General features: G+C 42.8%; 1 protein-coding gene across 7 annotated transcripts in view; it reads right to left on the minus strand.

Annotated features, from left to right (window-relative positions):
• Positions 1–27,592, minus strand: part of dgki (diacylglycerol kinase, iota) — a 235,012-nt gene that overhangs the window by 118,955 nt on the left and 88,465 nt on the right. For 4 of the 7 annotated variants that reach the window (XM_072552477.1, XM_072552472.1, XM_072552474.1 and 1 more), the window contains exons 8-10: positions 17,848–17,964; positions 4,476–4,550; positions 2,658–2,753 (exon numbers count right to left, since the gene is read on the minus strand). In XM_072552477.1, coding sequence (XP_072408578.1) covers positions 2,658–2,753; positions 4,476–4,550; positions 17,848–17,964 — 288 coding nt within the window. The remainder of the gene's footprint in view (positions 1–2,657; positions 2,754–4,475; positions 4,551–17,847; positions 17,965–27,592) is intronic. The other 3 variants (XM_072552473.1, XM_072552476.1, XM_072552475.1) reach the window with 3 other exon arrangements.

The raw sequence follows: 27,592 nt of genomic DNA on the forward strand, positions 1-27,592 counted from the left end.
TTTGCCCATTTACTTAACTTATTCAAATCAAACTATGTATTTCAGATCACCCTCTCACCCAGCATTCTGTCATCAGTAAACTTGAAGATATGACACGTAATTCTAAATCATTAATATATGTTGTGAATAGTTGCGGTCCAAGCACTTGTGATCATTGTGAAACCCCCTAGTCACTGGCTGCTACTTGGAATTAAACCTGTTTACTACTACTTTTTGCCTCCGTCTACCAACCAGTTCTCTATTCATGTCAGTACACTACCCAAGTTGCATGTGTTTTAATTTTACATGCTGATTTCTGTTACAGAATACTGTCACACCTCCTTTCTTTTTACAGTCATTAAGAGCACCTTCACTTCCAAAGCTCACTTATATAAACTTGAATATTGACGGCTTTTAGTCTATGCTGTTGTAAGAAATAACATTTGAAGGTTCAACCTATATGTTTGTTGAGCACAGGACTAGAAACTGGCCTGTTTTGAGGGTCAGGGTATCTGGAATGGCAGAAACATGAGGAAGTGCAAGACAAAAGATGGAAAATTATAGGCCAATTAGCCTAGCCTCGGTTGTTGGTAAAATTCTAGAATCCATCATTAAGGATGAGGTTTCTAAATTCTTGGAAGAGCAGGATCGGATTAGAACAAGTCAACATGGATTTAGTAAGGGGAGATCGTGCCTGACAAACCTGTTGGAATTCTTTGAAGAGGTGACAAGTAGATTAGGCCAGGGAAACCCAGTGGATGTGGTCTACCTAGACTTCCAAAAGGCCTTTGATAAGATGCCACACGGGAGGCTGCTGAGCAAGGTGAGGGCTCATGGTGTTCGAGGTGAGCTACTGGCATGGATTGAGGATTGGCTGTCTGACAGAAGGCAGAGAGTTGGGATAAAAGGTTCTTTTTCGGAATGGCAGCCGGTGGCAAGCGGTGTCCCGCAGGGTTCAGTGTTGGGGCCGCAGCTGTTCACGTTATATATTAATGATCTGGATGAAGGGACTGGGGGCATTCTAGTGAAGTTTGCAGATGATACAAAGTTAGGTGGACAGGCAGGTAGTACAGAGGAAGTGGGGAGGCTGCAGAAGGATCCAGACAGTTTGGGAGAGTGGTCCAGGAAATGGCTGATGGAATTCAATGTGAGCAAATGCGAGGTCTTGCACTTTGGAAAAAAGAATAAAAGCACAGACTACTTTCTAAACAGTGGGAAAATTCATAAAGTCAAAGTACAAAGGGATCTGAGAGTGCTAGTCGAGGATTCTCTAAAGATAAACATACAGGTTGAGTCCGTGATTAAGAAAGCGAATGCAATGTTGTCATTTCTCTCAAGAGGGTTGGAATATAAAAGCACCGTTGTGCTACTGAGACTTTATAAAGCTCTGGTTAGGCCCCATTTGGAGTACTGTGTCCAGTTTTGGTCCCCACACCTCAGGAAGGACATACTGGCACTGGAGCGTGTCCAGCGGAGATTCATATGGATGATCCCTGGAATGGTAGGTCTAACATACGAGGAACGGCTGAGGATCCTGGGATTGTATTCATTGGAGTTTAGAAGATTAAAGGGAGATCTAATAGAAACTTACAAGATAATACATGGCTTGGAAAGGGTGGACGTTGGGAAATTGATTCCGTTAGGCGAGGAGACTAGGACCCGTGGACACAGCCTTAAAATTAGAGGGGGTCAATTCAGAACAGAAATGCGGAGACATTTCTTCAGCCAGAGAGTGGTGGGCCTGTGGAATTCTTGCCGCAGAGTGCAGTGGAGGCCGGGACGCTAAATGTCTTCAAGGCCGAGATTGATAAATTCTTGATGTCACAAGGAATTAAGGGCTACGGGAAGAATGCGGGTAAGTGGAGTTGAAATGCCCGTCAGCCATGATTGAATGGCGGAGTGGACTCGATGGGCCGAATGGCCTTACTTCCACTCCTATGTCTTATGGCCTAAATTCAGATAGAGCACCATCAACTGAGTTCACTCTGTTTTGTGGTTGGAGGAGCTTTGATGCAAAGACCAGGGACTTCACCTGCTCTTCTCCAGAGTCCCTTCCTGGTCCCCTCATCCCACACCACACACACGACAGACACATACACACTGATAAACACATAACCACATACTTGTCCAAGCACAGCCAACAGGAAGCTAGCCTGCACACAAACCATTGTGGAGGTTCCACAGGGAAATTTTAAATGTCAATTAATTTGGAAGAAGGCATAACAAAATGCTAAATCACGAATTTTGCACCAGGCTCAGCATGTGCCACACAATGGAGAGGGATGCTGCTTCGAAAACCTGCTTAGTCCATACAGAGAACAATGCAGCAACCCCCAATAAGACAATTAACATAAGGTGGAAAATTAGGTGGACAAATTCCACCTCTTGAACACAGATGCTGTCTGGTTTGCTTTCTGTAGAGCCATAAGTAAATACACATATGTTTAACTCCCTCATGGAATTTGCATATAACTGGCTGGTCCAGCACTTCTTTCCCATATGTAGTTGCTCTTGAGAAAGTGTACATGCACACAGGATTGTACAAACGTGTTAAAATGAGAATCAATTCCAGAAGCAGTGAATTAATATGTGGATATTGAATTGATGAGTGAGCTGATGGATAGATCAATTCTAATAGCTCTCCCATGATAACCTTTAGTGTCCGTCCTTTAACTAACCTGGTTTCCGCCACTCTTTGGATTTACAAACACCAGAAGTGGTTTCATCAAGGGTGATGAGATAGGCTTGATTATAAATGGCTTCCATTTGCTTTCCTGTCAAAACAAGACTCAAGGCATTAATCAAGGTTAGCCTCCGCCAGTGGGAACCAGGCAGCACTGCATACAGTCCAGCAGCTGCCCTGCCCAACTGAAATTATATATGTACATGTACCACCATGAGCTGTGGGAGGCCAACTTGCTCTGCACACTGTCAACCCTTAATGTGAAACCTGAGTAAATTTCACCCTCATCTCCTCTATACCGTAAAGACGTGTATAGTGCCATCTGCCCAGAATCATGTCCCACTCCCCACCACCTTCTCCTCCCAAGGTTTCTCCCTTCATTTTGCAGTCACCTTGGCACAGGTATTGGACATCCTCTGGTACCTCATTACTCTCATATGCAGATCTTGACAGTGTGTGGGCAGGTTCATTGGCCAAGGGGGGTAACACAGCCAAGCCCAATGCTGTTCTCACCCAACATGCACTCAATGGAAAACCTGGTGTTACTTGGGCGGCCAAAAACTTGGATTACAAATTCCAGCAGAGGCGTTACACAGCAGTAGTTCCTTTGCACCAGTGAAGTAAACAGAAAATGTGTCAACTTGTTGGGAAGTGGCTTGCAAGGTGAGAGTTATGGTCAGATTTGTTGTAAAACGATCTCACTAACCCTAAAGGTGCATAGATAGCTGTCTGGTGGATTTCAAATTTCAGTTTACGTCGCTTCCTTCTCAGCAGGTCTCACTGCTGTTGAGTAGCCCTATGGATGTGGAGTGGACTCATTCATTATAATAAGAATTAGGATGGTTGACTGGCCAAGAATCTGAATGCAAGTGAAACATCGCAACTGCTATGTCTGCTGCAGACAAGATGACCCAATATGGAATTGAATTGTGCGCGTTTTCCTTTCCGCCATGCTACTTATCAAGACACGTGAAATTTTAGAAATGGTAAAGGGGGATTGATTAAACAGCACCCTCTCCTCGACTTATATTCCCCTCTGAAGTAACTGGTTCAGATCCTGGATCTAATTTTGGAAGAGGGAATTGTTACTTTCCTTGGTGTTCCTGCCAAAAATGTTGGTGGATACCTCCTCTATTTATGGACATGTTTTTAACAACAAACATCATCAAAGTTACATAAGGAGAGCAGAGGAGTCTCTGAGGGAGCTTCAGGCAGGTACAGTCAGCACTTAGAATGTTATTGGGATGTGATGTTCTGCTGCCTGGAAGTGATGCATTTAGCACCACTAAACCATCTAAACATTTACCAATTGGAATGACACCCCAGACATCTAAATGATAACTGGTTCAGATTAGCCATCTTCTAAAAGCCTCAAGGAACTCCAGGGATTAATGGCTGTTTTTCTTATTGAAGTCAATTCAAATGTCTTGCATTATTGGGTTTGATTATTGCTGGATTGAGAACCTCTTTCACAGACAACATAATAACCCTAGGGTTAAAAACTCTCTCTAAATGGGCGCAGTACCCTTTCAGTTAATAGTTCTATCTTGCACTGGATATAGTGCCCTTCAATTAATAGTCACATCTATTCCTGGATTTAGTAACCCTTTGTTTAATGATTACATCTGCTTCTGGAGTTAATTTAGCTCCCCCAAACCATCAATAATTCCCTCAGTTTAAGCAATGTTTGTACAACATAAGATCTTAAAGGGAAGTTAAAATTGTGCGAAAAGTGACTTGGCTTTTAACAGGGCCCCTTGAGGCAACCTTCTCTCTACAATTAAGTATAAACCAGTTCCTTGGCCCGACTCACGTCCGCTCCTTTCCTGCTGGTTTTTCTCTTCAATGATGTCCTCTTTTTCCTTCTACTTGAAGACTTGAAGGAGTTCTGTGCAGAGGCAATGATCAGAAACAGGATGTCACCACAGATGTTTAGTGCTGCTTTCTGACAGAGATGTAACTGCCTTCTGAAGCAAACATGATACTGATGTAAAAAGCCAATTTCCTGTCAACATAAACCCAAAGATACTTCCCCTGTATACACTTAATCTGGGTTGCAGTGCAGTGCTCCTGCAAAATCATGACAATAAACCTAATTCTATCTTCTGAACTATTTCCATCAGCCATGATCTAGCTGAATAGTGATGCAGATTCGAGGGGTCAAATGGTGGGCACATGTCTCTGTTATAAAACCAAGGTAAAAAAATGTGCTTTTCCCCAAATAAAAATTTTTGAATAGGAGGTTTATCTCATTGGTGTAGAGAATATGAGATCAAGAATCTGGATCAAGACTGGATCAGGGAGAGGTAAAAAGATTCTTGATTATCAGAGGGATGAGAGATAATTCGGGATATGAGAAATTATGAGGTTAAAATCAGCTCAGCAAAACCTTATCACTTGGTACAGTAGGCTTGAAGAGCCAAGTGGCCTACTTTGATTGGTTGCTTATACGTTTGTAAGTAAATATGGAAATTATACAGCAAGTTGTTCTCAGAATTAGATGGGATTATTAAATAGATTTACACAGCCCAGATTGATTCAGATGATTCCAGGTGTGTGGTTACCTGCTACATATTGTGTGAATAGATTTTGTAAAAGGTCAGACAATCTCATCCCTAATATTTCTCAATCCAAGAGAGATGAATAATATCTCACTGAACCCTTTTGCAGTCAAATACTGATACAATTTTGGTTAATCCACGCTATGTTCGATTTATGGTAAAAGTAAATATTTTTCATTTGTTCAGATATAAAACCTCTAATTGATGTGATACATAGATTTCTAACCTTGAATGGCCACCACTGATGTCAAGGCTATTTTTCTGGGTTATTCTGAGTGTCTTTCAGAGATGGAGGAAGGATAACCTTTTAAAAAAGTTTCATCAAGGGAAGATTCTCTCAAGTTTTGCGTCAATATAATCTGGCTAAATAAACTATTTAGAAACCAAATTAATTCTCAGCATGAGTAGACACATTCTTAAGAGCTCAGAAGGCTTGAGTTATGCAACAGAAATGAGTAATAACCATTTTTCTGCTGTCACCCTATGTTAATCGTTCATACTAGACTTAACCCCAGAGTTAAAACTGGGTTGGAGGGAATGTTGAGAGAAAAGTTGTTGTGTGAGTTTGGAATAAGGGTTTCAAAAAGAGCCTCAGAACTCTGGATTAGGGCATCCCCACAGGCAAACACGTTTATAGGAGCCTGTCAGCTGACTGTCAAATCTGAGTCTCCTCTGAACAGCTGCCAGCTCTATCTCAGAACCAGTTCTAAAGAAATTTACTTGACTTTTAGATTAGATTCCCTATAGTATGGAAACAGGCCCTTCGGCCCAACTAATTCACACCGACCCTCCAAAGAATAACCAACCCATTTCCCTACACTATATTTATCCCTGACTAATGCACCTAACATTATGGGCAATTTAACATGGCCAATTAACCTGATCTGCACATCTTTTGGAGTGTAGGAGGAAACCAGAGCACCGGGAAGAAACCCACGCAGACATGGGGAGAATGTGCAAACTCCACACAGTCAGTCGCCCAAGGTGGGGATCAAACCAAGACCCTAGCACTGCGAGACAGCAGTACTAAGCATTGAGCCACCGTGGAAATGTTAACTCTGTTTATATTTCCGCCGATGCTGCAAGACCTGCTGAGCTTCTCCAGTAGTCTCTATCTTTGTTTTAGATTCTCAGCATCTGTAATATTTTGCCGTTAACAGTATAGAAGAAAATGTTTATCATTGATATGTTTACAATTCCACTCTCATTACCAATTTAAAACATTCTTCTTCCTTTCAAACCTAATATAAAACCTTATTATCACATTCATGACATGTTCCATCGCAGTCAGATCATTAACTGGTCCTTTTTTAAAACTCATGACTATATCTGGAATTGTGATCTTTTTGAGTTTCAAAACAAGTTGTTCCTAAACCTGCCTTGACTACATTCTAGTCAATCTAGATAATCTATTTTTTCCAGTCAGTGTGAAAACTAAAATTTCCCAGTGTTTTTTTTTGCTGCATATTTCCCTCCTTTTGGTATTTATAAATCTCTCATTAATGTCAATAACACTGCAATAATCTCTCCCAGAACCTTTTGCATCCTTTACACCTCATTAATTCTACTGCTTGATCATGCTTCTGAATTCTGTTTTTTTAACTGAGGTTTTTTTTATTATACTGGTACTATAGCTTTTACTTTCCCAATTTCCCTTGCCTTTTGAAAGAACTACAACCTGGAATATTTTGCTTTGAATTATAGAAATATTGGAAATAGGAGCAGGAAGCCATTTGGTCCTTCATGCTGCTTTCCCCATTCAATATGAGCATGGCTGATCATCCATCTCCACAACTGGTTCCTGCTTTCTCCCCGTATCCTTTGATCCCTTAAGTCCAAAGAACTATATTTAACACCATTTTGAAAACATTCAATGTTTTGCCACAACCTGTTTCTGCAGCAGGGAAGTCCACAGACTCACCACACTCTGTCTGAAGACATTTCTTCTCATGTCAGTCTTACTTGTAACCTGTATCCTAATTCTCTGACCCCTTGTTGTGGACTCCCATGTCATCAGGAACAGCATCCCTGTGTTTGTCCTGTCTAGCCTTTTAGAATTTTATAAATTTCTATGAGACCCCCCATCCTACACTTCTAAACTCCAGCCCCACCCCCCTCCCATTTATCTCACCACCCCCTCGACTCACAGCCTCATTCCTGTTGAAGGATTTTGCCCGAAATGTCGACTCTCCTGCTCCTCGGATGCTGCCTGACCTGCTGTGCCTTTTCAGCACCACACTCTCAACTCCAATAAATATAGCCCTAACAAATCCAGTCTCTCTTCATACACCAGACCTGCCATCCCAGCAATCAATCTGATAAACCTTGGTTGCACTCCCTCCAAAGCCTTTAATGTCCCTCCTCAGAGCAGGAATCCAAACATGCTCAGTTTGTACCAAGTTTCTATAATAGCTGCTACATCATACACTTTCTGGTGAATTTACATTTTGCTGAATGGGATGTTAACGGTGGATTTCTTTCTAATCCGTTGCCCTTTGGATGTCTTTCATCAAATTCCATCTTCGTCAATAATTTCTCCAATCGTTATTTGTGATACACTGTGTCTGGGGAGCCAGAAAATCTGGGGTGAAGTCTCACCTCAGGATGTGATGGCCATGAAGGTACAGGTTGATTCGAAAGCCAAAGTCTGGGAGATCCAAAGGCATGTTAGGTTAGGTGGAATGGCCATGCTAACTTGCCCATTAGTGTCCAGGGACGTGCAGGCTAGGTGGATTGGCCATGGGAAATGCAGGGATAGGTTAGGGTTGTGACTGAGTGGGCTACTCTTCGGAGTTCAGCTCTAGACTTGACGGGCCAAACGGTCTGCTTCCACACTGTAGGGATTCTGTGATTCGAGGTCGTTGGCGGCGCAGTGATTTGGCGCCACCCCTGAGACCAGACATTCTGGGTCGAAATCCTATCTGTCCTGCCCCCCCCCCGCGGTGTCAGCATATGTTAGTTTGGACTTATGCACACAAGGGACTGGAGCCGCAAACTCAAGAGTGAAAATTCGAGGGATTCAAAACTTGCAGAAGGATTGGGTTGGCTGCACAGACTGCGAGGACGGTCCCCCATCCCCGCGCCCGCGCACGCGGCGAAATCTGTCCGTTAGATGACGCTCCTCGTTTGAAAAAAAAAGGCGCGAGGATTTAAAGGGGCAGCGCAGTCGCCAACACTCAATCCGGGTTGAATGGCAGCTGCGTGACCCCAAATTGTCCCTAAAGTTGGGACGCCGCATTTTCCGGTAGATACCTTAACTTAGGTAAAAACGGAAAGAACCGCGGATGCTGTGAATCAGAACCAAAAGCAATTTACGTTTTGACCTTATCGTAGGTGAGTGTCTTGATGGATCAGCGTCGCCGGATGTCATGAATTTTGCTCTACTGGCGACTCAGCAAGTTCTCTTTTTTTTCCATTTTCAGTTTTAATTTCAGTTATTTTGTTAATTTTTTTCCCCGTTCCTTCAGTATCTCAAAGGACCTAATGTTACATTGGGGTGGCTGACTCCCCAAAGTGGGTATTTGCCCAGTTAAGGACTGCAGATGCTGGAAACCAGAGTCTAAATTAGAGTGGTGCTGGAAAAGCACAGCAGGACAGCCAGCATCCGAGGAGTAGGAATATCGACGTTTCGGGCAAAAGCCCTTCATCAGGAATAGAGGCAGGGTGCCTGCAGAGATAAATGAGGGGTGGGGGGAACAGCATAGAGTGAATGGGGGTGGGGATGAAGGTGATAGGTGGAAGGGAAGATAGGCAGGTAGGACAATTCATGGGGACGGTGCTGAGCTGGAAGGTTGGAGCTGGGGTGAGGTGGGGGAAGGGGAAATGAGGAAACTGTTGAAGTCCACATTGATGCCCTGGGGTTGAAGTGTTCCGAGGCGGAAGATGAGACGTTCTTCCTCCAGGCGTCTGGTGGTAATGGAGTGGCGGTGAAGGAGGCCCAGGACCTCCATGTCCTCGGCAGAGTGGGAGGGGGAGTTGAAATGTTGGGCCACAGGACGGTGTGGTTGATTGGTGCGGGTGTCTCGGAGATGTTCCCTAAAGCGCTCTGCTAGGAGGCATCCAGTCTCCCCAATGTAGAGGAGACCGCATCGGGAGCAATGGATACAATAAATGATATTGGTGGATGTGCAGGTAAAACTTTGATGGTTGTGGAGGGCTCCTTTGGGGCCTTGGATAGAGGTGAGTGAGGAGGTGCGGGTGCAGATTTTGCAATTTCTGCGGTGGCAGGGGAGGGTGCCAGGAAGGGAGGGTGGGTTGTTGGGGGGCATGGAGCTGACCAGGTGGTCACAGAGGGAACGGTTTTTGCGGAAATGGATGGGGAGGGAAATATATCCCTGTTGGTGGGGTCCGTTTGGAGGTGGCGGAAATGTCGTCGGATGATGTGGTTTATGCAAAGGTTGGTTGGGTGGAACGTGAGCACTAGGGGGGTTCTGTCCTTATTACAATTGGAGGGGTGGGGTTTGAGGGCGGGATGTGGATGAGATGCGTTGGAGGGTATCTTTAACCACGTGGGAAAGGAAATTGCGGTCTCTAAAGGAGGCCATCTGGTGTGTTCTGTGGTGGTGCTCCTGGGAGCAGATACTGCGGAGGCAGAGGAATTGGGAATACAGGATGGCATTTTTGCAGGAGGTAGGGTGGGAAGAGGTATAGTCCAGGTAGCTGTGGGTGTCGGTGGGTTTGTAAAAAACGTCAGTGTGAAGTCAGCCGTCATTAATGGAGCTGGAGAGGTCCAGGAAGGGGAGAGAGGTGTCAGAGATGGTCCAGGTGAATTTAAAGTTGGGGTGGAATGTGTTGGTGAAGTTAATGAATTGCTCAATCTCCTCTCGAGAGCACGAGGTGGCACCAATGCAGTTATCAATGTAGCAGGAGAAGAGGTGGGGAGTGGTCCCGGTGTAACTACGGAAGATGGACTGTTCTACGTAGCCAACAAGGAGACAGTTAAGACTAACACAGTGAATGGTGACAGGCCCAGGTGCTTTTCACCCCTATGGATTTAAAGGAAGGAGGCGAGGACAAAGTTTTATCGTTCAGAAGCTGAAACTTCAGGTACGTTGCAGCCCTACTTAACAAAAGATGAGAAAGGGAATTATAGACTAGCTAGCCTAAATCTGTTAGTGAAAAATTACTAGTTTATAATTAAGAATTAAGTAACTAAGCATTCTTATAAAATGTCCAGATAATTAGAAGCATTGCCTGACCAACCTGATTAGATTGTGTGTTTTTTATTGAACAGGTATCTTAAGTCGTGGACAAGGGTATGTCAAGGACGTTAGGGCTCTTGTGATGGTAGTGTCCCTACCTCTGAATAATGAGATTTAGATAAGTTTCCCTACAGTGTGGAAACAGGCCCTTCGGCTCAAGTCCACATCGACCCTCTGAAGAGTAACCCATCCAGACCCATTTCCCTCTGACTAATGTATCTAACACTATGGGCAATTTAGCATCACCAATTGACCTGACCTGCACATCTTTGGACTGTGAGAGAAAACCAGAGCACCCAGAGAAAATCCACAAAGAGTCTGGGAGAATGTGCAAACTCCACACAAACAATTGCCCAAATCTGGAATTGAACCTAGGACCCTGGCACTGTGAGGCAGCAATGCTAACCACTGAGTCACTGTGCCGCCCTAATTTAGGGGGGGGGTCAAGTCCCACCTGTTCCAGAGATGTTCTGCCCTAACCTCTCTGAACAGGTTGGATTAGAAAAATATATGTCCAAGATGTTACTCAATAATAAACTGTCGGGGTAATGTAATAAAATCTCTCAGGAGAGACTGTTTACTAAATTTGAATTGAGTGGAAACTGTTGACTTGGTTTGGAAATTAAACTAATTCAACTGGTAGAACTCAACTAGTGGTATCCTAGAAAGATTTGTTTTGGAAGCCTCAGCTCTTCATTTTACTTACTAAGGACTTATGCTGGAATAGAAAACCGTACATGCACATTTGTGGGGGAACAAAGATAAGCTGCAATGTAGATGGAAACCTAACATTACAAAGCATCAGGAATGGATTAAGTGGATGGGCAAAACTGTGATGAATGTAAGCCAAATTTAAGGTAATTCACTTTGGTCAAAAAAAACAGAATAGGGTATTTTCAAAATGATGAAAAGCTAGAAGCATGTCAGAGTCGAAAAAGATTTGGGAATCAGTGCATGGATCAGTAAAATGTTGATAATATTAACATTAAGGAGAAAGTGAGGACTGCAGATGCTGGAGATCAGAGCTGAAAATGTGTTGCTGGAAAAGCGCAGCAGGTCAGGCAGCATCCAAGGAACAGGAGAATCGACGTTTCGGGCATAAGCCCTTCTTCAGTTCCTTGGATGCTGCCTGACCTGCTGTGCTTTTCCAGCAACACATTTTCAGTAATATTAACATCAAGTTGAGTTAAAAAGTTGATGACATCTAAAACATATATGTATACAAATTAGGAGCAAGTGTAGGCCACTCAGCTCCTTGAGCCTGTTCCGACATTCAATAAAACCATGCTGATCTGAATACTTCTCATTCCTGCCTATCCCTGATTACCTTTCACCCCCTTACTAATCAAGAATCTGTCATCGCTGCTTCTTTGAGGAATGCCAAAAGATACACGAACCCTTGGAGGAAAACATCCTTTTCTCTGTTTTAAATGGGTGACTTTTATTTGTAAACAGTGATGCCTAATTCTAGATACTTTCATAGGAGGAAACATCCTTTTTAAGATCCACCCTTGAAGACTCCTCAGGACCTTTTATTTTTTGCTCATTGTATGAGGGTGATGCTGGCTGGACTGGCATTTATTGTATCCCCAATTGCCTGGAGGGCAGCTAAGTCAACTGTGGGTCGAGTCACATATAGGCCAGACCAAGTAAGGATGGCATTTTCCTAATTTCCTTCCCTAAAGCGCATTAGTTGGTACTTAGGGTAATTCATGTGGTCACATGGTCACCATTGAGCTAGTAGTTTATTCAGTTCAAATTTTACTCCTTTGTCATGGTGAGTTTTGTCCCCACACCTGAGGTGGTGGATTACTAGTCCAGTATTATTACCATTATGCAATGTTTCAATTAAGTTACCTCTTACTTTAACTCCAGTGGATAAAGCTTAACCTGCCCAAGCATTCCTCATAGACAATATGCTCATTTCATATATTGGTCTGTTATTCTTTATGATACATTTACATCCTTCCTTGAATGTGGAGACCAATACTGTACACAGTATTTAAGATATGGTCTCACCAATGACTCTTCATTTGTGTATTCAATTCTCCTCAGTAAACAATGATATTCTATTAGCTTTTCTAATTACTTGCTATACCTGCATACTAACCTTCAGTAATTCATGCATTAAGAGCTGAAGGGCACCAAATTCTTCTCTAGCATCTATGCATAGTTGTGGGCACAGTGGTCTAGTTTAAGCAAAAATATGCAGTAATGTCACAAGTTTACAAATCTGAGAATGATGTGCATTTCGGTATACTTTCATTGCAAAATGCTTTGACAAGTCCAACGCAGAATATTTTTCTGGTGCAAGACCATTGTTGCAATGTCAAACATGGTAAACTATGTGTGACTTGATGTCAATGAGATATTAAATGTACAATCTGGTTTTAAGTTCATGATTTGGTCGAATATTGGGCCCCTTCTCTGATAGTTGCCTGTAAATTTCCAAAGCAGTTCAGGCAGCATCCAAAGACCTTCGAAATCGACGTTTCGGGCAAAAGCCCTTCATCAGGAATAAAGGCAGTAAGCCTGAAGCGTGGAGAGATAAGCTAGAGGAAGGTGGGGGTGGGGAGAAAGTAGCATAGAGTACAATGGGTGAGTGAGGGAGGGGATGAAGGTGATAGGTCAGGGAGGAGAGGGTGGAGTGGATAGGTGGAAAAGGAGATAGGCAAGTAGGACAAGTCCGGACAAGTCATGGGGACAGTACTGAGCTGAAAGTTTAGAACTAGGGTGGGGTGGGGGAAGGGGAAATGAGGAAACTGTTGAAGTCCACATTGATGCCCTAGGGTTGAAGTGTTCCGAGGCGGAAGATGAGGGGTTCTTCCTCCAGTCGTCTGGTGGTGAGGGAGCGGCGGTGAAGGAGGCCCAGGACCTCCATGTCCTCGGCAGAGTGGGAGAGGGAGTTGAAATGTTGGGCCACGGGGCGGTGTGGTTGATTGGTGCGGGTGCCCAACATTTCAACTCCCCTCCCACTCTGCCGAGGACATGGCAGGTCCTGGGCCTCCTTCACCACCGTTCCCTCACCACCAGACGCCTGGAGGAAGAACACCTCATCTTCCGCCTCGGAACACTTCAACCCCAGGGCATCAATGTGAACTTCAACAGTTTCCTCATTTCCCCTTCCCCCACCCCACCCTAGTTCTAAACTTTCAGCTCAGTACTTGTCCGGACTTGTCCTACCTGCCTATCTCCTTTTCCACCTATTCACTCCACCCTCTCCTCCCTGACCTATCACCTTCATCCTCTCCCCCACTCACCCATTGTACTCTATGCTACTTTCTCCCCACCCCCACCCTCCTCTAGCTTATCTCTCCACGCTTCAGGCTCACTGCCTTTATTCCTGATGAAGGGCTTTTGCCCGAAACGTCGATTTCGAAGATCCTTGGATGCTGCCTGAACTGCTGTGCTCTTCCAGCACCACTAATCCAGAATCTGGTTTCCAGCACCTGCAGTCATTGTTTTTACCTTGTAAATTTCCATACACAACATAGAAAAAACTTAATAGGTAACCCACCTTTTATCTGAGTATTAAGATCTGGAAATAAAGTAAAATCATCATAGTCCTTCCAGGTAATAAACCACTCTCTTATTTTAGAGAGACAGCTGTCTGGTGATAGTGGTTTAATCTGAGGGTCATCACACCTTAAACAAGGGGAGAGGTTAATAAAAGTTCTTCTTGGTGATCTCAGCCAGTGTGAGAATTGAACTCACACTGTTAGCATCATACTGCATTGTAAACCAGGCAGCCAGCCACTGAGCTAACCACCTCCATTAATGAACTCCAGTAGAGAAATATAAGATAAAAATCTTATAAAGTTGTTGACTTGCTCGCTGAGCTGGTAAGATTGTTTGCAGATGTTTCATCACTGTACTAGTTAACATAATCAGTGTGCCTCTGGTGAAGCATTGGTGTTCTGTCCTGCTTGCTATTTATGTGTCCTGGTTTGCTCAGGTAGGTGATATCATTTCCAGTTTTGTTTCTTCGTGGTTGGTATATGGAGTCTAACTCTACATGTTTGTTATTGGAGTGCTGGGTTGAGTGCCAGGCCTCCAGGAATTCCCATGCATGTCTTTGTTTGGTTTGTCGTGGAATGGATACATTGTCCCAGGTGAATTGGTGTCCTTCTTTGTCCATGTGTACGGACACGAGTGATAGTTGATAATGTCTCTTGGTGGCTGATTGGTGTTCTTGGCTAGTTTTCTTCTGGTTTGCTGTACGTAATGTCTGTAGGAGTGTTTACATGGTATTTTGTATACATTGGTTCTGTTAGTTGTGGGTATGGGATCCTTTATATTAATCAGAACCAGTGTTATGTACAAAATGCCATGTAAAGACAGCAACAAACATTACCTAAGGCAAACTGTAAGAAAACTAGCTATCAGGGTACACAAATACCAACTAGCCGCCAAGAGATATGATCAACTATCACTTGTGTGCATTATAATGGACAAAGAAGGACACCAATTCACCTGGCACAATGTATCCATCCTAGGACAAGCCAAATAAAGACATGCATGGGAATTCCTGGAGGCCTGGCACTCAACCCGGAACTCCATTAACAAACATGTAGAGATAAAGCCCTATACCAACCACTAAGAAACAAAATTAGTAATGATAACAACCACTTCAGTAAACTGGGACACATAAATAGCAAGCAGGGTAGGATACCAATACTTCTCTGGAGGCGCACTGATGATGCTATCTATTGTTTTATTGTTTTCCTTTTGTAGCAGTATTTTGCCAGCATAACAATTTGGATTTTTGCTTATAAAATTTAAGTTGTCAATAATTTGAATATTCAAAGTCTGAAGTGACTCAGTTCTCCATCAGTGATGGGAGGGAATTCTTGTGAAGAAACAAAAGAATGATCTCATTAGTTGAAGCAGTTAACAGAAACGCTGTTTCATCTGCTACCCTGAGCCTAGGCCAACTATAACCAGGTAATCAGAATTAGGAAGGCATTTGGTTACCTGTGAGAGCAATATCAAATTTCAAAATAAATGATAGAGAAGTTTGGAAAATATAAAGGCTATTCCTCTTAGAGGAAACAACCAATGATTTTCCATTGTCTACTTTTCAATTTGACATCTTCAAAGGTGAATTAGATGGCGACAGAAGGGACGGCTTCAAAGTTCCTGTCCTGGCCATTTTTGGATACATTCTCCATCTCTTGTTTTTAAGATTAAATTAGATTCCCTACAGTGCAGAAACAGGTCACTTGGCCCAACAAGTCCACACTGACCTTCCGAAGAGTAACCCACCCAGACCCATTCCCCTATCCTATTACTCTACATTTACCCCTGACTAATGCATCTAACAGTATGGGCAATTTAGCATGGCCAACTAACCTAATCTGCACATCTTTAATTGTGGGTGGAAACTGGAACACCCGGAGGAAACCCACACAGACATGGGGAGAATGTGCAAACTCCACACAGTCATCCGAGATGGGAATCGAACACAGGTTGCTGGCTAGCAGTGCTAACCACTGAGCCACCGTGCTGCCCCAAAGGTAACCAAGTCTTAGATGTAACCAAATGCCTTCATATTTCTGGCTGCCTGGTGTCAGCCAACCTAGGCTCAGGGTAGCAGATGAAACACCAATTCTGTTAATTGTTTTATCAAACGGAATCATTCTTTTGCATGATCAAGGTTGGTACACTCTCCAGGGAGTCTGATACATTCTAGTCACCATGGTAATTACAATCTTTCCCCACTGCAAAGTTACTCCCTACTTTGACATTTTTCTGACACTTCTAATACTGTCAGTCAAGTGGGGTTGGAAAGTTGCAGCAGAAACTGAAGATTTCGAGCCAGAGTCCATGAATGTCAAATACATTCAATAACTCAGCTTCCACGCTTTCTAGCAAAGAGAATTCTAAAGATTAACAACTACCTGAGAGAAGAAATTCCTCCTTATCTGTGTGTGGGATACCTCTTACTTTGAAAGTAGTTCTAGATCCTCCAGTGAAAGGAAAGCTCCTTCAATATCTTAAATGTTTCAATAAGATTACCTCTCATTTTTCTAAACACCAATAAATATTGGACCAAATAGATTCACCATTCCTCAGAAGTTAACCCCTTCATGAAATTGATTCAATGACTTTCACTAGCCTTTGAATTCCTTAATGCTTGTGCCACATTTCACTAACTATGCTGAATACTTTGTCCTGGCTAGTTATTGTTTGATCATAATACACAGTACAACTTAACTGATGCCGAAGGAGACTGAGTGCAAGCGATCACTTGAAACGGAAATATTCAAATATAATCAGTGTTCGAGGCGCATGTCATGCGCGTGGGACTCGATCAATGCCTATTGATACTGCAAAATTTATAGCCCATAACCATGGGTAATTAGAGCCAATGCTAAAATGTTCAGAAATGTCTCCTGCATGTCCTTTACCACGGGATGTCAAGCTTGGGCTGTAATGCATGAACAGAGCTACAATTGCACAGGAAAGGGTGACCGCGCTTTCCAGTTACTAAAACTGTAATGAATATTAGCTCTATCTTACCAAGTGACCATCTCTTCATTCTATACTTATGGTGCGGTTGTCCGAAGTGTTAACCAAAATAAAAAATGATTTGAGGTGATGGTATTCAGCTGGATAGTTTATACTACGGAAATGCTTCTCGTATCAGGAGAAAAGTGCTACCGTTTGCTAAAAGTAGGTCAGCAAGACACCAGCTTACTGCTGCAATTACTGAGCTTTTGGTTACCCTTGTGTGTAAAACCTGGGCTGTGGCTGAAGATAATTTTTGAAGAAAGCCTCTGACCACTGTTAGTTGTTTGTTAAACTGAGTAAGGAAGCAATACTGCACCACCTCTAGAAACATTCATTTAGTCAGAGATTTTCTGCTACTGTTTTCCCAGTCAATATTCAGGGAACTGAATTCTCCTGTGATTCGCATTCTGGCTCTTTTTTTTCACAGGCCCCTCAAAGCCATATTTCCCTGTCCAGCAGGGTTGTAACAACACCCAATAATTACTTGGGTCAGAACTTTCCATGCACTGTGTTTAGATCTCTTGTATTTAACCATGCTCATGCTTTGATTCAAGTAGAAGACATGTTACACACTTGATAGAAGGGCATGCAGCAACAAACAGTTAACAATAACACTACTTTCATTAACTTTCAATGTTCAACCTTCTTTAAAAAGAAGCATCCAACATATCCACGACAGCCATAAGCATAGTGCCACATGATGCAGTTCAAAGAAGCATGACATGCCAGCGAAATGGTTAAATATCTTGGTTAGTATATGCCAGGATATTTTCCGGGTGGATATGGTGCTGCTTTAGTTGATATGGTGACATCCCTACCTCATGTTGAGGCTCCCTAATGATGTAGAACCTCAAGGAAAGAGTACTGAGAATGGATATGAGGCAGGTGATGGGTGCTCTTTGCTTTATACCTGTGGTTTTTTCACCTTTATAATCCATGTTGGGGGTATAATGACTGCTGCGTGCACACCTAGCGAACACGGTTCTTCGATGTGATGCAACATGAAACATGTCACTTTATTGTGAAACTGAAAGAGAAAAAGCAATTTGACAAAAAAATGAGCTAAATATGATTTACAATGAAAATACCATTAATGGCTTTTCCCTTGACCAAACATAGTTTCGTCTTTCCCTTGTTACAAATAAGGATTATTTGCTGTGCTATCAAATTGGAACTTTCTTGTATCCTGAAAAAAAGTGTTCAATGAGAGTCATGCTTACCTACCAATGAAACAGTATTCCAGAAAAGAAATAGCTCTCATCCTGGCCCTACAGTTGTTGAGGGGTCCATTCTTTACTGTTATATCAACAACCCTAACATTAGGACTTTATAAGTATATCTCTGAGGCAGGTGTGACTTGAACCCAAATCTTCTGGCTCAGAGGTAGGCACACTACCACTAAATCATTGTGGTAAATGTACATTGGAAATGTCCTGAAGCCATCTGTAAACAATTAACCATGTAACAATCAATGCAAGAACACAACTTCAAGGGAGAATTCTTGCAAACTATCATACTGTCTGCAAGACAAAAAGCTTTGACAAGGTATTTTTTTTTTTTATGTACTCAAGTTCTGTTCCACCAAATGACCAATTAATTACAGATAGTTAAGTCTTTCATGATTCACATGAAACCAATTTCTAGAATGGTTTATAAAAGTTCCCACCTAGTGTGGGGAGAAAATTTTTTTTCTTTTTTAAAAAAAGGACAGGACTGTCAGACATCCTGCAAAGGAAAAAAAAAGTTCCTATCTGTTCCAGAGATAATGTTTAGAGCATGTTGATTGAACATATCTCTTTAACCTAATGAGATACATTTAGATTGTCCTTATTTTTATGCTGTTATATTGTTGGTCATTTTAAGCTTGTCATACAAGGCATCAGTTATTAAACAGATAAGTAGTCTGCTCAAAAGACAAAGCTGAGTCTTTCCGGAAGAAAGAAGGGCTATTACATGGACAATTTATTCTTCTGATGACACCAAAATAAAACACTAAGAAGCGCATCTGACAAAGCATCAACTATTGTGAGCATAAAGGTTATGCACCAAATTTGGAGCCCTTGGCTGCACAAACTAGGTACTAGCTCACAAAGGAGTTACCTAGCAATTTAGGATGTGTTACTGTGAGACCACAGGGCATGCCAGAATAAATAGCAGAACACAGGCAAGGCGCGAAAGCAATGCGATTCCATCTGAAGCAGTCATGGAAATCAAATCTTGCCAGATGCAGGACCAGCAGATTAGATTGTACTGTATATTCCTTTTCTTGTACAGGGACTGTGTGACAGAGACAAATACAGTCTCATGCAGCACTATCATCAGGTTGCCCAACACCTATGATTTGTTCTTTATTAGTAACTGTGTAATGAAGTTATAAAGCAACATGATCATAAGACTATGGGTCACCTGCTGGAAAATTAAATCAGGATAGTTGACTATTTGATAACCTGCACAGATACAATAGGCCAAAGGGTGTCTTTCCATGCTGTAAAGATTCTATGACTCTGTTTTTAAAATTCCAATCCCCAATTACCATTGAACTAAGTTGACTTGCCATACTATTTCAGACGACTATTAAGAGTCAGTGATATTCTTGTGGGTCTGCAGTCATGCATGGGCCAGACCAGGTGCAAACAACAGACTTCGTCCTCTAAAAGTGGGTTTAGAATGACAATCCATGTTCTCCATCCCTAAGATTAACTATCAATTCCAGATGTGTTATTTGAATTCAAATTCCACCCGATGGGATATAAACCCATAAAGCGTTGGTGTTGGCCTTGGAATTACTAAGGCATTGACATGACGACTATGCTACCATTTGCCCTAAACAGACATGACGAACTATTGCTATGAGTCTTCTTGAGCCAATAGCAGTTACCTAGTTGGAAGAAATCAATCACATGGGACTGGCAAAAGACTTGTGTGTTTTGCATTAACTATGCCGTTCATTCTCTGAGGCTTTTTTCTTACAATGAAAATATGGAAATCTTTATGGTTGTTTCACACCAGTGGATTGATGGATAACTGTAAATTTACACATCCAGGCAGTCAACCACATGCCACCATTCTGGGCAGCAAGCAATAAGTTCCATTCCCCACCATCAAGTTTAATCTAACAGACCTGAGAATGCTTGCAGAATAGCAATAGCTTGATCACAGGACAATATGAGATCTTGCCCAATGCTTGAGGAACTGTTTCACAGCTAACCAGATAAAGCACAAAACTAGATTTCAAACTGCTCACATTTATCCAGTTAGTGACAGAAATGGCTCTCATTATGAAACCAATTTGCATAGAAAATGAGTCAACTATACTTTATCATCAGGAGTCAGACAGGTTCCTAAACCTTTAGTATGTCACACTGAAAGTCCATGTCCATTTCAAGATGGAAGTGCATTGCCCATTATATTCAGAGAATTATAGAATCCCTTCAGTATGGAACCAGGCCATTCAGCCCATCAAATCTGCACCAACCCTCTCAACAGTTTCCCGCCCAGTGGAGCACCCAGTGGAAACCCAGGCAGTTATGGAGAACGTAAGAACCGTACCCAGACAGTCACCTGAGGTTGGATTCGAACCTGGGTTCTTGATACTGTGAAGCAGCAGTGCTAACCACTGAGCCAAAATGCTGCCCACTTGCATTAATAAAGGTATCATATTGATTATCATATTTATATTGATAAAGGCCAAAACAATTTGCACACTTGACACAGACACTAGTTACTTTGTAGACAATTAAAAGGTGCAGCCTCTAATGTGTAGAAGGACAAAGGCAGCAACCACATGGGAATACCACCATCCCCTTAAAGCCACTCACCATCTTGATTTGGAAATGTATCATTGTTTCTTCATTGTGCCTCGGTCAAAATCTCATAACTCCCTCATGAACAGCAATGCAGGTCTACCAACACCAAATGGTCTGCAGCAATTCAAGAAGGCAGCTCATCTGAACTCCTGAATGGAAATTTGCAATGGATAATAAATGCTGGCCTAGCCAGCAACACCCATGCCCCCAAGAAAGAACAAATAAAAATTGTGAAAATTGGGGGTTCTTAAAGGGACTGCCTGTTTAGCAATATCTTTTGAGGTAAAATTTGAAAATGGGCATTCTAAGACCATGTGGTGCTGCAATCACCACACCACTGTAGTTGCTGCTAAATTCTTTCCAAATGTCAACACTATCTCCTTCAGATTTCACTCCCCTCCTGACCAGATTGCCTATTTCCTGAATGCTCACATTTGTTTACTGGGGAGCTGCGATTGGAAGTACAGTGGCCTGATTTGCTACTGAGGGCAACTGTTTGTAACTTAATGGCATAATGCCAGTGGAGCCCAAGGCCCTGTATTCGATGCTTCTCAGGAGTGACCAATCTCAATGGCTCATCACTGCACCCTTCCTCATCTAATGGTTACTGGATCATTAATTTCTAGCTTTGAAGTCCGTCTCCTTGTATTATCTGAACCCTTGTTGCTTCAACCAGGCTGAGGAGTAAATGCAAAACCTGTACTGCTCTTCCTGGAGCTTTTTTTAGTCTTTGGTAACCATTCTCTCTCAAACTGTAAACCACTCAATCCCACTTATTTCTTGTTAGCCTTGTGGTGGAACCGACAAAGGTGCTACCTGCTAGTTAATTTGAGTTCCTTGTTTCCAGTCTGAGGGTTACTTGAGATAGGTATACAGAATATACAGATATACTTCATAAAGCTTTTAGTGTACCTGATATAACTTTAGTGAACTATAAATAATAATATTTTTAATAGGCCCATTTTTCTGAACCTGTGCAAATCCTCTTAATTTCCACCTCCAATTACCCATGTGCCTGTAATACTTGGTTTGTCCTTGTCTTATTGCACATCCTAGTCTTGGTGCTTTTCTGAGCTTCTGTCTAAACGTGATGTGCGATGTATGAAGCTGCTGCCAGTACCAGTAATGGCCTCCTGCATTAAAGTGCTATCAACAGTCAGAAAGTCATAGGATCATGCAGTACAGAAGAGGCCCTTCTGCCCACCAAGGCCATACCACCAAAAATATACTACTTCCTACATTGTCCCACTTTCCCACAGTAAGCCTTGAATGTTGTGATACTTCAAGTACTTATCCAAGTACTTTGTAAAATTTGTGAGGTTTCCTGCCTCAACTATCCTCCCAGGCAATGCATTTCCAGACCCCCACCATCCTCAGGGTGAAACGGTTTTCCACAAATCCCCTTTAAACTTCCTTCCTTTTGCTATGAAATTATGCTTCTATGCTATTGACCCTTTGACTAGGGAGAACAGCTGTTTCCTATTCACCATGTCCATGCCCCTCAACCTTATATCAGATCCCTATATCTCCAACAGATCCCTCTTCAACCTTCTCTGCTTCAAAGTAAAAACCCCAAACATATCCAGCTCTCTTCATAGTTGAAATGTTCCAACCCAGACAACCTCCTAGTGAATCTTCTTTGCACCCCCCCCCCCCCCCCCCCCCCCCACTTTGTAATCACATTCTTTCTATAGGGACGGCACAATGGCTCAGTGGTCAGCACTGCTGCCTCACATGTCAGAGACTTAGGTTCAGTTCTGCCCTTGGACAAGTGTCTGTGTGGAGGTTTTAGATTCTTCCCACATTTGCATGGGTTTCCTCCTGGTGCTCCAGTTTTCTCCTGCAGTACAAAGATTAGATGGAATGGCCATGTTAAATTGCCCATACTGCCCAGGAAACATACAAGCTGGGAAATGCAGGGTTAGTGCAAGGTGTGGGTCTGTATGAGATGCTCTTCAGAGGGTTGGTGTGGACTTGATGGGCTAAATGGCCTGCTTCCACACTGGGGCTTCTATGATATAATGTAATGACCAGAACTGCACACTGTACTCTTGCTGTGGCCTAAACAAAGATCTGCACAGCTCCAACATCACCTCCCTGCTCTTATAAGCTATACCATAATTAAAAAAATAAGCATCCCATATGCTTTCTCAACTAACCTATTAAACTTTCCTACCACTTTCAGGGATTTATGGACAAGTATCCCAAGAATTTATAAGCTGAGCGATAATGGCACGACAATTCCAGGTAATTAGGAATGTCAAAAGATAAATACAAATACAAATAGCATGAGTGGAGTGTCAACAGGCTGAATAGCAAGTGAAGGGGTGACCTAAGATCCGATTTATAATTACAAAAAGTCAAAAATAGGATGGTGCTAGAGAGAAACCAAATGGTATAAGAGTCTAACCAAAGTAGCAAGTAATTCAAAACTGTACAAACTAATTAAGATAGTGAGATAATAACAAGTTATCAAGGTGATGGTGTCAAAACAGTAAGGAAGATTTTATACAGAACAGTCTGGTGGGGTTACATATAGCATGACATGAACCCAAGATCATTGTTAAGGCCGTCCTCATGGTTACGGAACTTGGCTTTTAGTTTCTGTTCAGCAATCCTGTGTTGTTGTGTATCTCGAAGGCCACCTGGGAGGACGATTACCCGAAGATCAGAGGCTGAATGTCCTTGACTGCTAAAGTGTTCCCCAACTGGGAGAGAACACTACTGCTTGGCGATTGTTGTGTGGTGTCCATTCATCCATTGTCGTAGCATCTGGATGGTCTCAATGATTTACCATCCTTTCCTGCAACCTCTGAAGTGGACAACATTGGCTGAGTCACATGAGTATGTACTGTGTATGTGGTGCGCTGTGTTCCCATGTGTGATGTTAGTATAAATGGCCTGAGCAAGATATTCATCATTAATGACATGTTGAAGGCTGCAAAGAACATGATGTAGTTACTCCACTCTGGGGAAGTACTGGACAACAAAGAATACAGAATAGAATGGACTGGTTAGTAAGTTTGCAGATAATACTAAAATTGGAGATAAAGTGTTCAACGAAGAAGGTTACCTCAGAGATCAGCTGGGTCAATGGCTGAGGAGTGGAAGATGGAGTTTAATTTAGATAAATGTGAGGTGCTGTATTTTGGAAAGCCAAATCAGGATGGGACTTACACCCTTAAGGAAGGATAGATGTTTGATGGGGCAAAGTTGCAGTCAGTTTAATGGGTTGAAGTGTGTCTATTTTAATGCAAGAAGTGTCAGGAGCATGGATCAGTACTTGGAACTACGATGTTGTGACCATTACAGAAACCTGGATATCACAGTGGCAGGAATGGTTGTTGGATGTACTAGCTTTTAGATGTTTCAAAAGGAATAGGAAGGGGGAAATAAAAGAGGTGGGAGAGTGACATTACTAATCAGGGGATAGTATCACAGCTGCAGAAAGGGAGGCCATTGAGGAAGGTTTGTCTACTGTGTCAGTATGGATGGAAGTCAGAAACAGAAAAGGAGCAGTCACTTTATTGGGAGGCAGAGTTTAGAAAGATACAGAAGTTACCAGGTTGTCGTCAAGGGTGACTTCAACTTCCCTGATATTGATTGGAACCTCCACAGTGCAAATGGTTTGGATGGAACAGACTTTGTTAGATGTGTCCATGAAGAGTTCCTGACCAAATACATAGTCCAACTAGAGGGGAGGCCATATTGGATTTGGTGCTTGGCAACAAACCAGGCCAGGTGTTAGATCTCTCGGTGGGTGAGCATTTCGATGATAGTGATCACAATTCCCTGACCTTTCCTGTAGTCATGGAGAGCAATGGGAACAGATGGGATGGGAAAGTATTTAATTGGGGGAGGGGGAATTACAATGCTATTAGGCAGGAACTGTGGAGCACAAATTAGGAACTGATGTTCTCAGGGAAATGCACAACGTAAATGTTGAGGTTGTTTAGGGAGCACTTGCTGCGAGTGCTGGATAGGTTTGTCCCACTGAGACAAGGAAGATTTGGTAGGGGGAAGGAACCTTGGATTACAAGAGATGTGGAACATCTAGTCAAGAGGAAGAAGGAAGCTTACTTAAGCTTGAGGAAGAAAGGATCAGACAGGGCTCTAGAGGGTCACAGGTTGGCCAGGAACAAACTGAGGAGAGCTGGAAGGAGCCATGAATAAGCCTTGGTGGGTAGGATTAAGGAAAACCCCAAAGCATTCTACACTTATGTGAGGAACAAGAGGATGGCCAGAGTGAGGGTAGGGCCAATCAGGCATAGTGGAGGGAACTTGTGCCAAGAGTCAGGGGAGGTAGGGGAGGCTGTTAATGAAAACATGCTTCAGTATTCGCTAGTGAGCGGGACCTTATCGCTTGCGATGACAGCATGAAACAAGCTGACATGCTCAAACAGGTTGATATTAAGAAGGAGGATGTGCTGTAAATTTTGAAAAACATGAGGATAGATAGGTCATTTGGGCCAGATAGGATATAGAGAATCGACGTTTCGGGCATAAGCCCTTCTTCAGGGCTTATGCCCGAAACGTCGATTCTCCTGCTCCTCGGATGTTGCCTGGCCTGCTGTATTTTTCCAGCACCACATTTTTCAACTCTGGTACTCCGGTATCTGCAGTCCTCATTTTCTCCCAGATAGAATATACCCAAGGTTACTATAGGAGGTGAGGGAAGAGATTGCTGTGCCTTTGGCTATGATCTTTGCATCCTCACAGTCCACTAGAGTAGTACCAGATGATTGGAGGATGGCAAACGTTATTCCCTTTTTCAAAATAGGGATAACCCTGGGAATTACAGACCAGTTAGTCTTACGTTGGTGATGGGCAAATTATTGGTGAGGGTTCTGAGAGACAGGATTAAAGATTATTTGGAAAAGCATAGCTTGATTAGAGATAGCCTGCATGGCTTTGTGAGGGTAGGTCATGCCTCACAAAATTTACTGAATTCCTTGAGGATGTGACAAAACAGTTTGACGAAGGTAGAGCTGTGGATGTGATGTATAAGGATTTCAGCAAGTTGTTTGATAAGGTTCCCCATGGTAGGTTCATTCAGGAAGTAAGGAGACATGGGATACAGGGAAATGTGGCTCTCTGGATACAGAATTGGCTGGCCCATAGAAGACAGAGGGTGGTAGTAGATGGAAAGTATTCAGCTTGGAGCTCGGTGACCAGTGTTGTTCCACAGGGATCTGTTCTAGGACCTCTGCTCTTTGTGGTTTTTATAAATGACTTGGATGAGGAAGTGCAAGTCCTTGGAGAGGAGATGGGTTAGTAAGTTTGCCAATGACATTAAGGTTGGTGGAGTTGTGGATAGTGTGAAGGACTGTTGTAGTTTGGAACGGGACATTGACAGGATGTAGAGCTGGGCTGAGAAGTGGCTGATGGAGTTCAACCTGGAAAAGTGTGAAGTGATTCATTTTGGAGGTTAGAATTTTAATGCGGATTACAGGGTTGAAGGCAGGATTCTTGGCAGTGTGGAAGAACAGAGGGATCTTGGGGTCCATGTCCATAGATCCCCCAAGTTACCACCCAAGTTGATAGGGTTGTTAAGAAGGCATATGGTGTGTTGTCTTTCATTAACAGGGGGATTGAGTTTAATAGTCGCAAAGTTATGCTGCAGCTTTATAAAGCCCTGGTTAGACCACACTTGGAATATTGTGTTCAGTTCTGGTTGCTTCATTATAAGAAGGATGTGGAAGCTTTAGAGAGGGTGCAGAGGAAATTCTTACCAGAATGCTGCTTGGACTAGAGGGCATGTCTTGTGAAGAAAGGTTGAGGGAGCTAGGGCTTTTCTCATTTGAGCAAAAAAGAATGAAAAGTGGCTTGATAGAGATGTACAAGATGATGGCAGGCATAGATTGAGTGGATAACCAGGGCATTTTCCCAGGGTGGAAATGGCCATCATGAGAAGGCTAAATTTTAAGGTGATTGGTATAAGGTTTGAGGGAGAAGTCAGACTTAGGTTCTTTACACAGTGTGGTGGGTGTGTGGAAAGCATTGCCAGCAGTGGTAGTGGAGTCAGATACATTAGGGACATTTAAGCGACTATTGGATAGGCACATGGATGATAGTGAAATGAAGGTTATGTAGGTTAGTTTGATCTTAGAATAGGATAAAAGGTGGGCACAATATTGAGGGCTGAAGAGCCTGTACTGTTCTATGTTCTATGTTTAACAATAGGAGCTTGGGAAATGTTGCTGAACAAAGAGACCTTGGAATGTAGTTTTACAGTTCCTTGAAAGTGAAGTTGCAGGTCAATAGACAGTGAAGAAAGCATTTGGTATGCTTTCCTTTATTGGCCAGTGCATTTGAGTATAGGAATTGGGAGGTCATGTTGCGGCTGTAAAGGACATTAGTTTGGCCACTATTAATATACTGTGTTCAGTTCTGGCCTCATTGCTATCGGCAGGGTGTTGTGAAACTTGAAAGGGTTCAGAAAAAATTTACAAGGACATTGCCAGGGTTGAGGGACAGGCTGAATAGGCTAGGATATTTTCCTCAGAGTGTCAGAGGCTGAGGGGTGACCTAATTGAGGTTTTTTAAATCATGAGGGGCCTGGATAGGGCAAATAGACAAGATCTTTTCCCAGAGATGGGGGGAGTTCAAAATGGGAGGGCATAGATTTAAGGTGAGAGAGGAAACTTTAAGAAGTGACTGAGGGCGCAACTGTTTCATGCAGAGGGTGGTGTGTGTATGGAATGAGCTGCCAGACGAAGTGGTGGAAGCTGGTACAATTACAACATTTAAAAACATCTGGATGGGTGTATGAATAGAGGGTTATGGGCCAACTACTGGCAAATTGGACTAGATTAGATTAGGATATCTGGTCAGCACGGACGAGTTGGA

Source organism: Chiloscyllium punctatum, chromosome 32, assembly GCF_047496795.1.
Source record: "Chiloscyllium punctatum isolate Juve2018m chromosome 32, sChiPun1.3, whole genome shotgun sequence".
Classification (NCBI taxonomy): domain Eukaryota; kingdom Metazoa; phylum Chordata; class Chondrichthyes; order Orectolobiformes; family Hemiscylliidae; genus Chiloscyllium; species Chiloscyllium punctatum.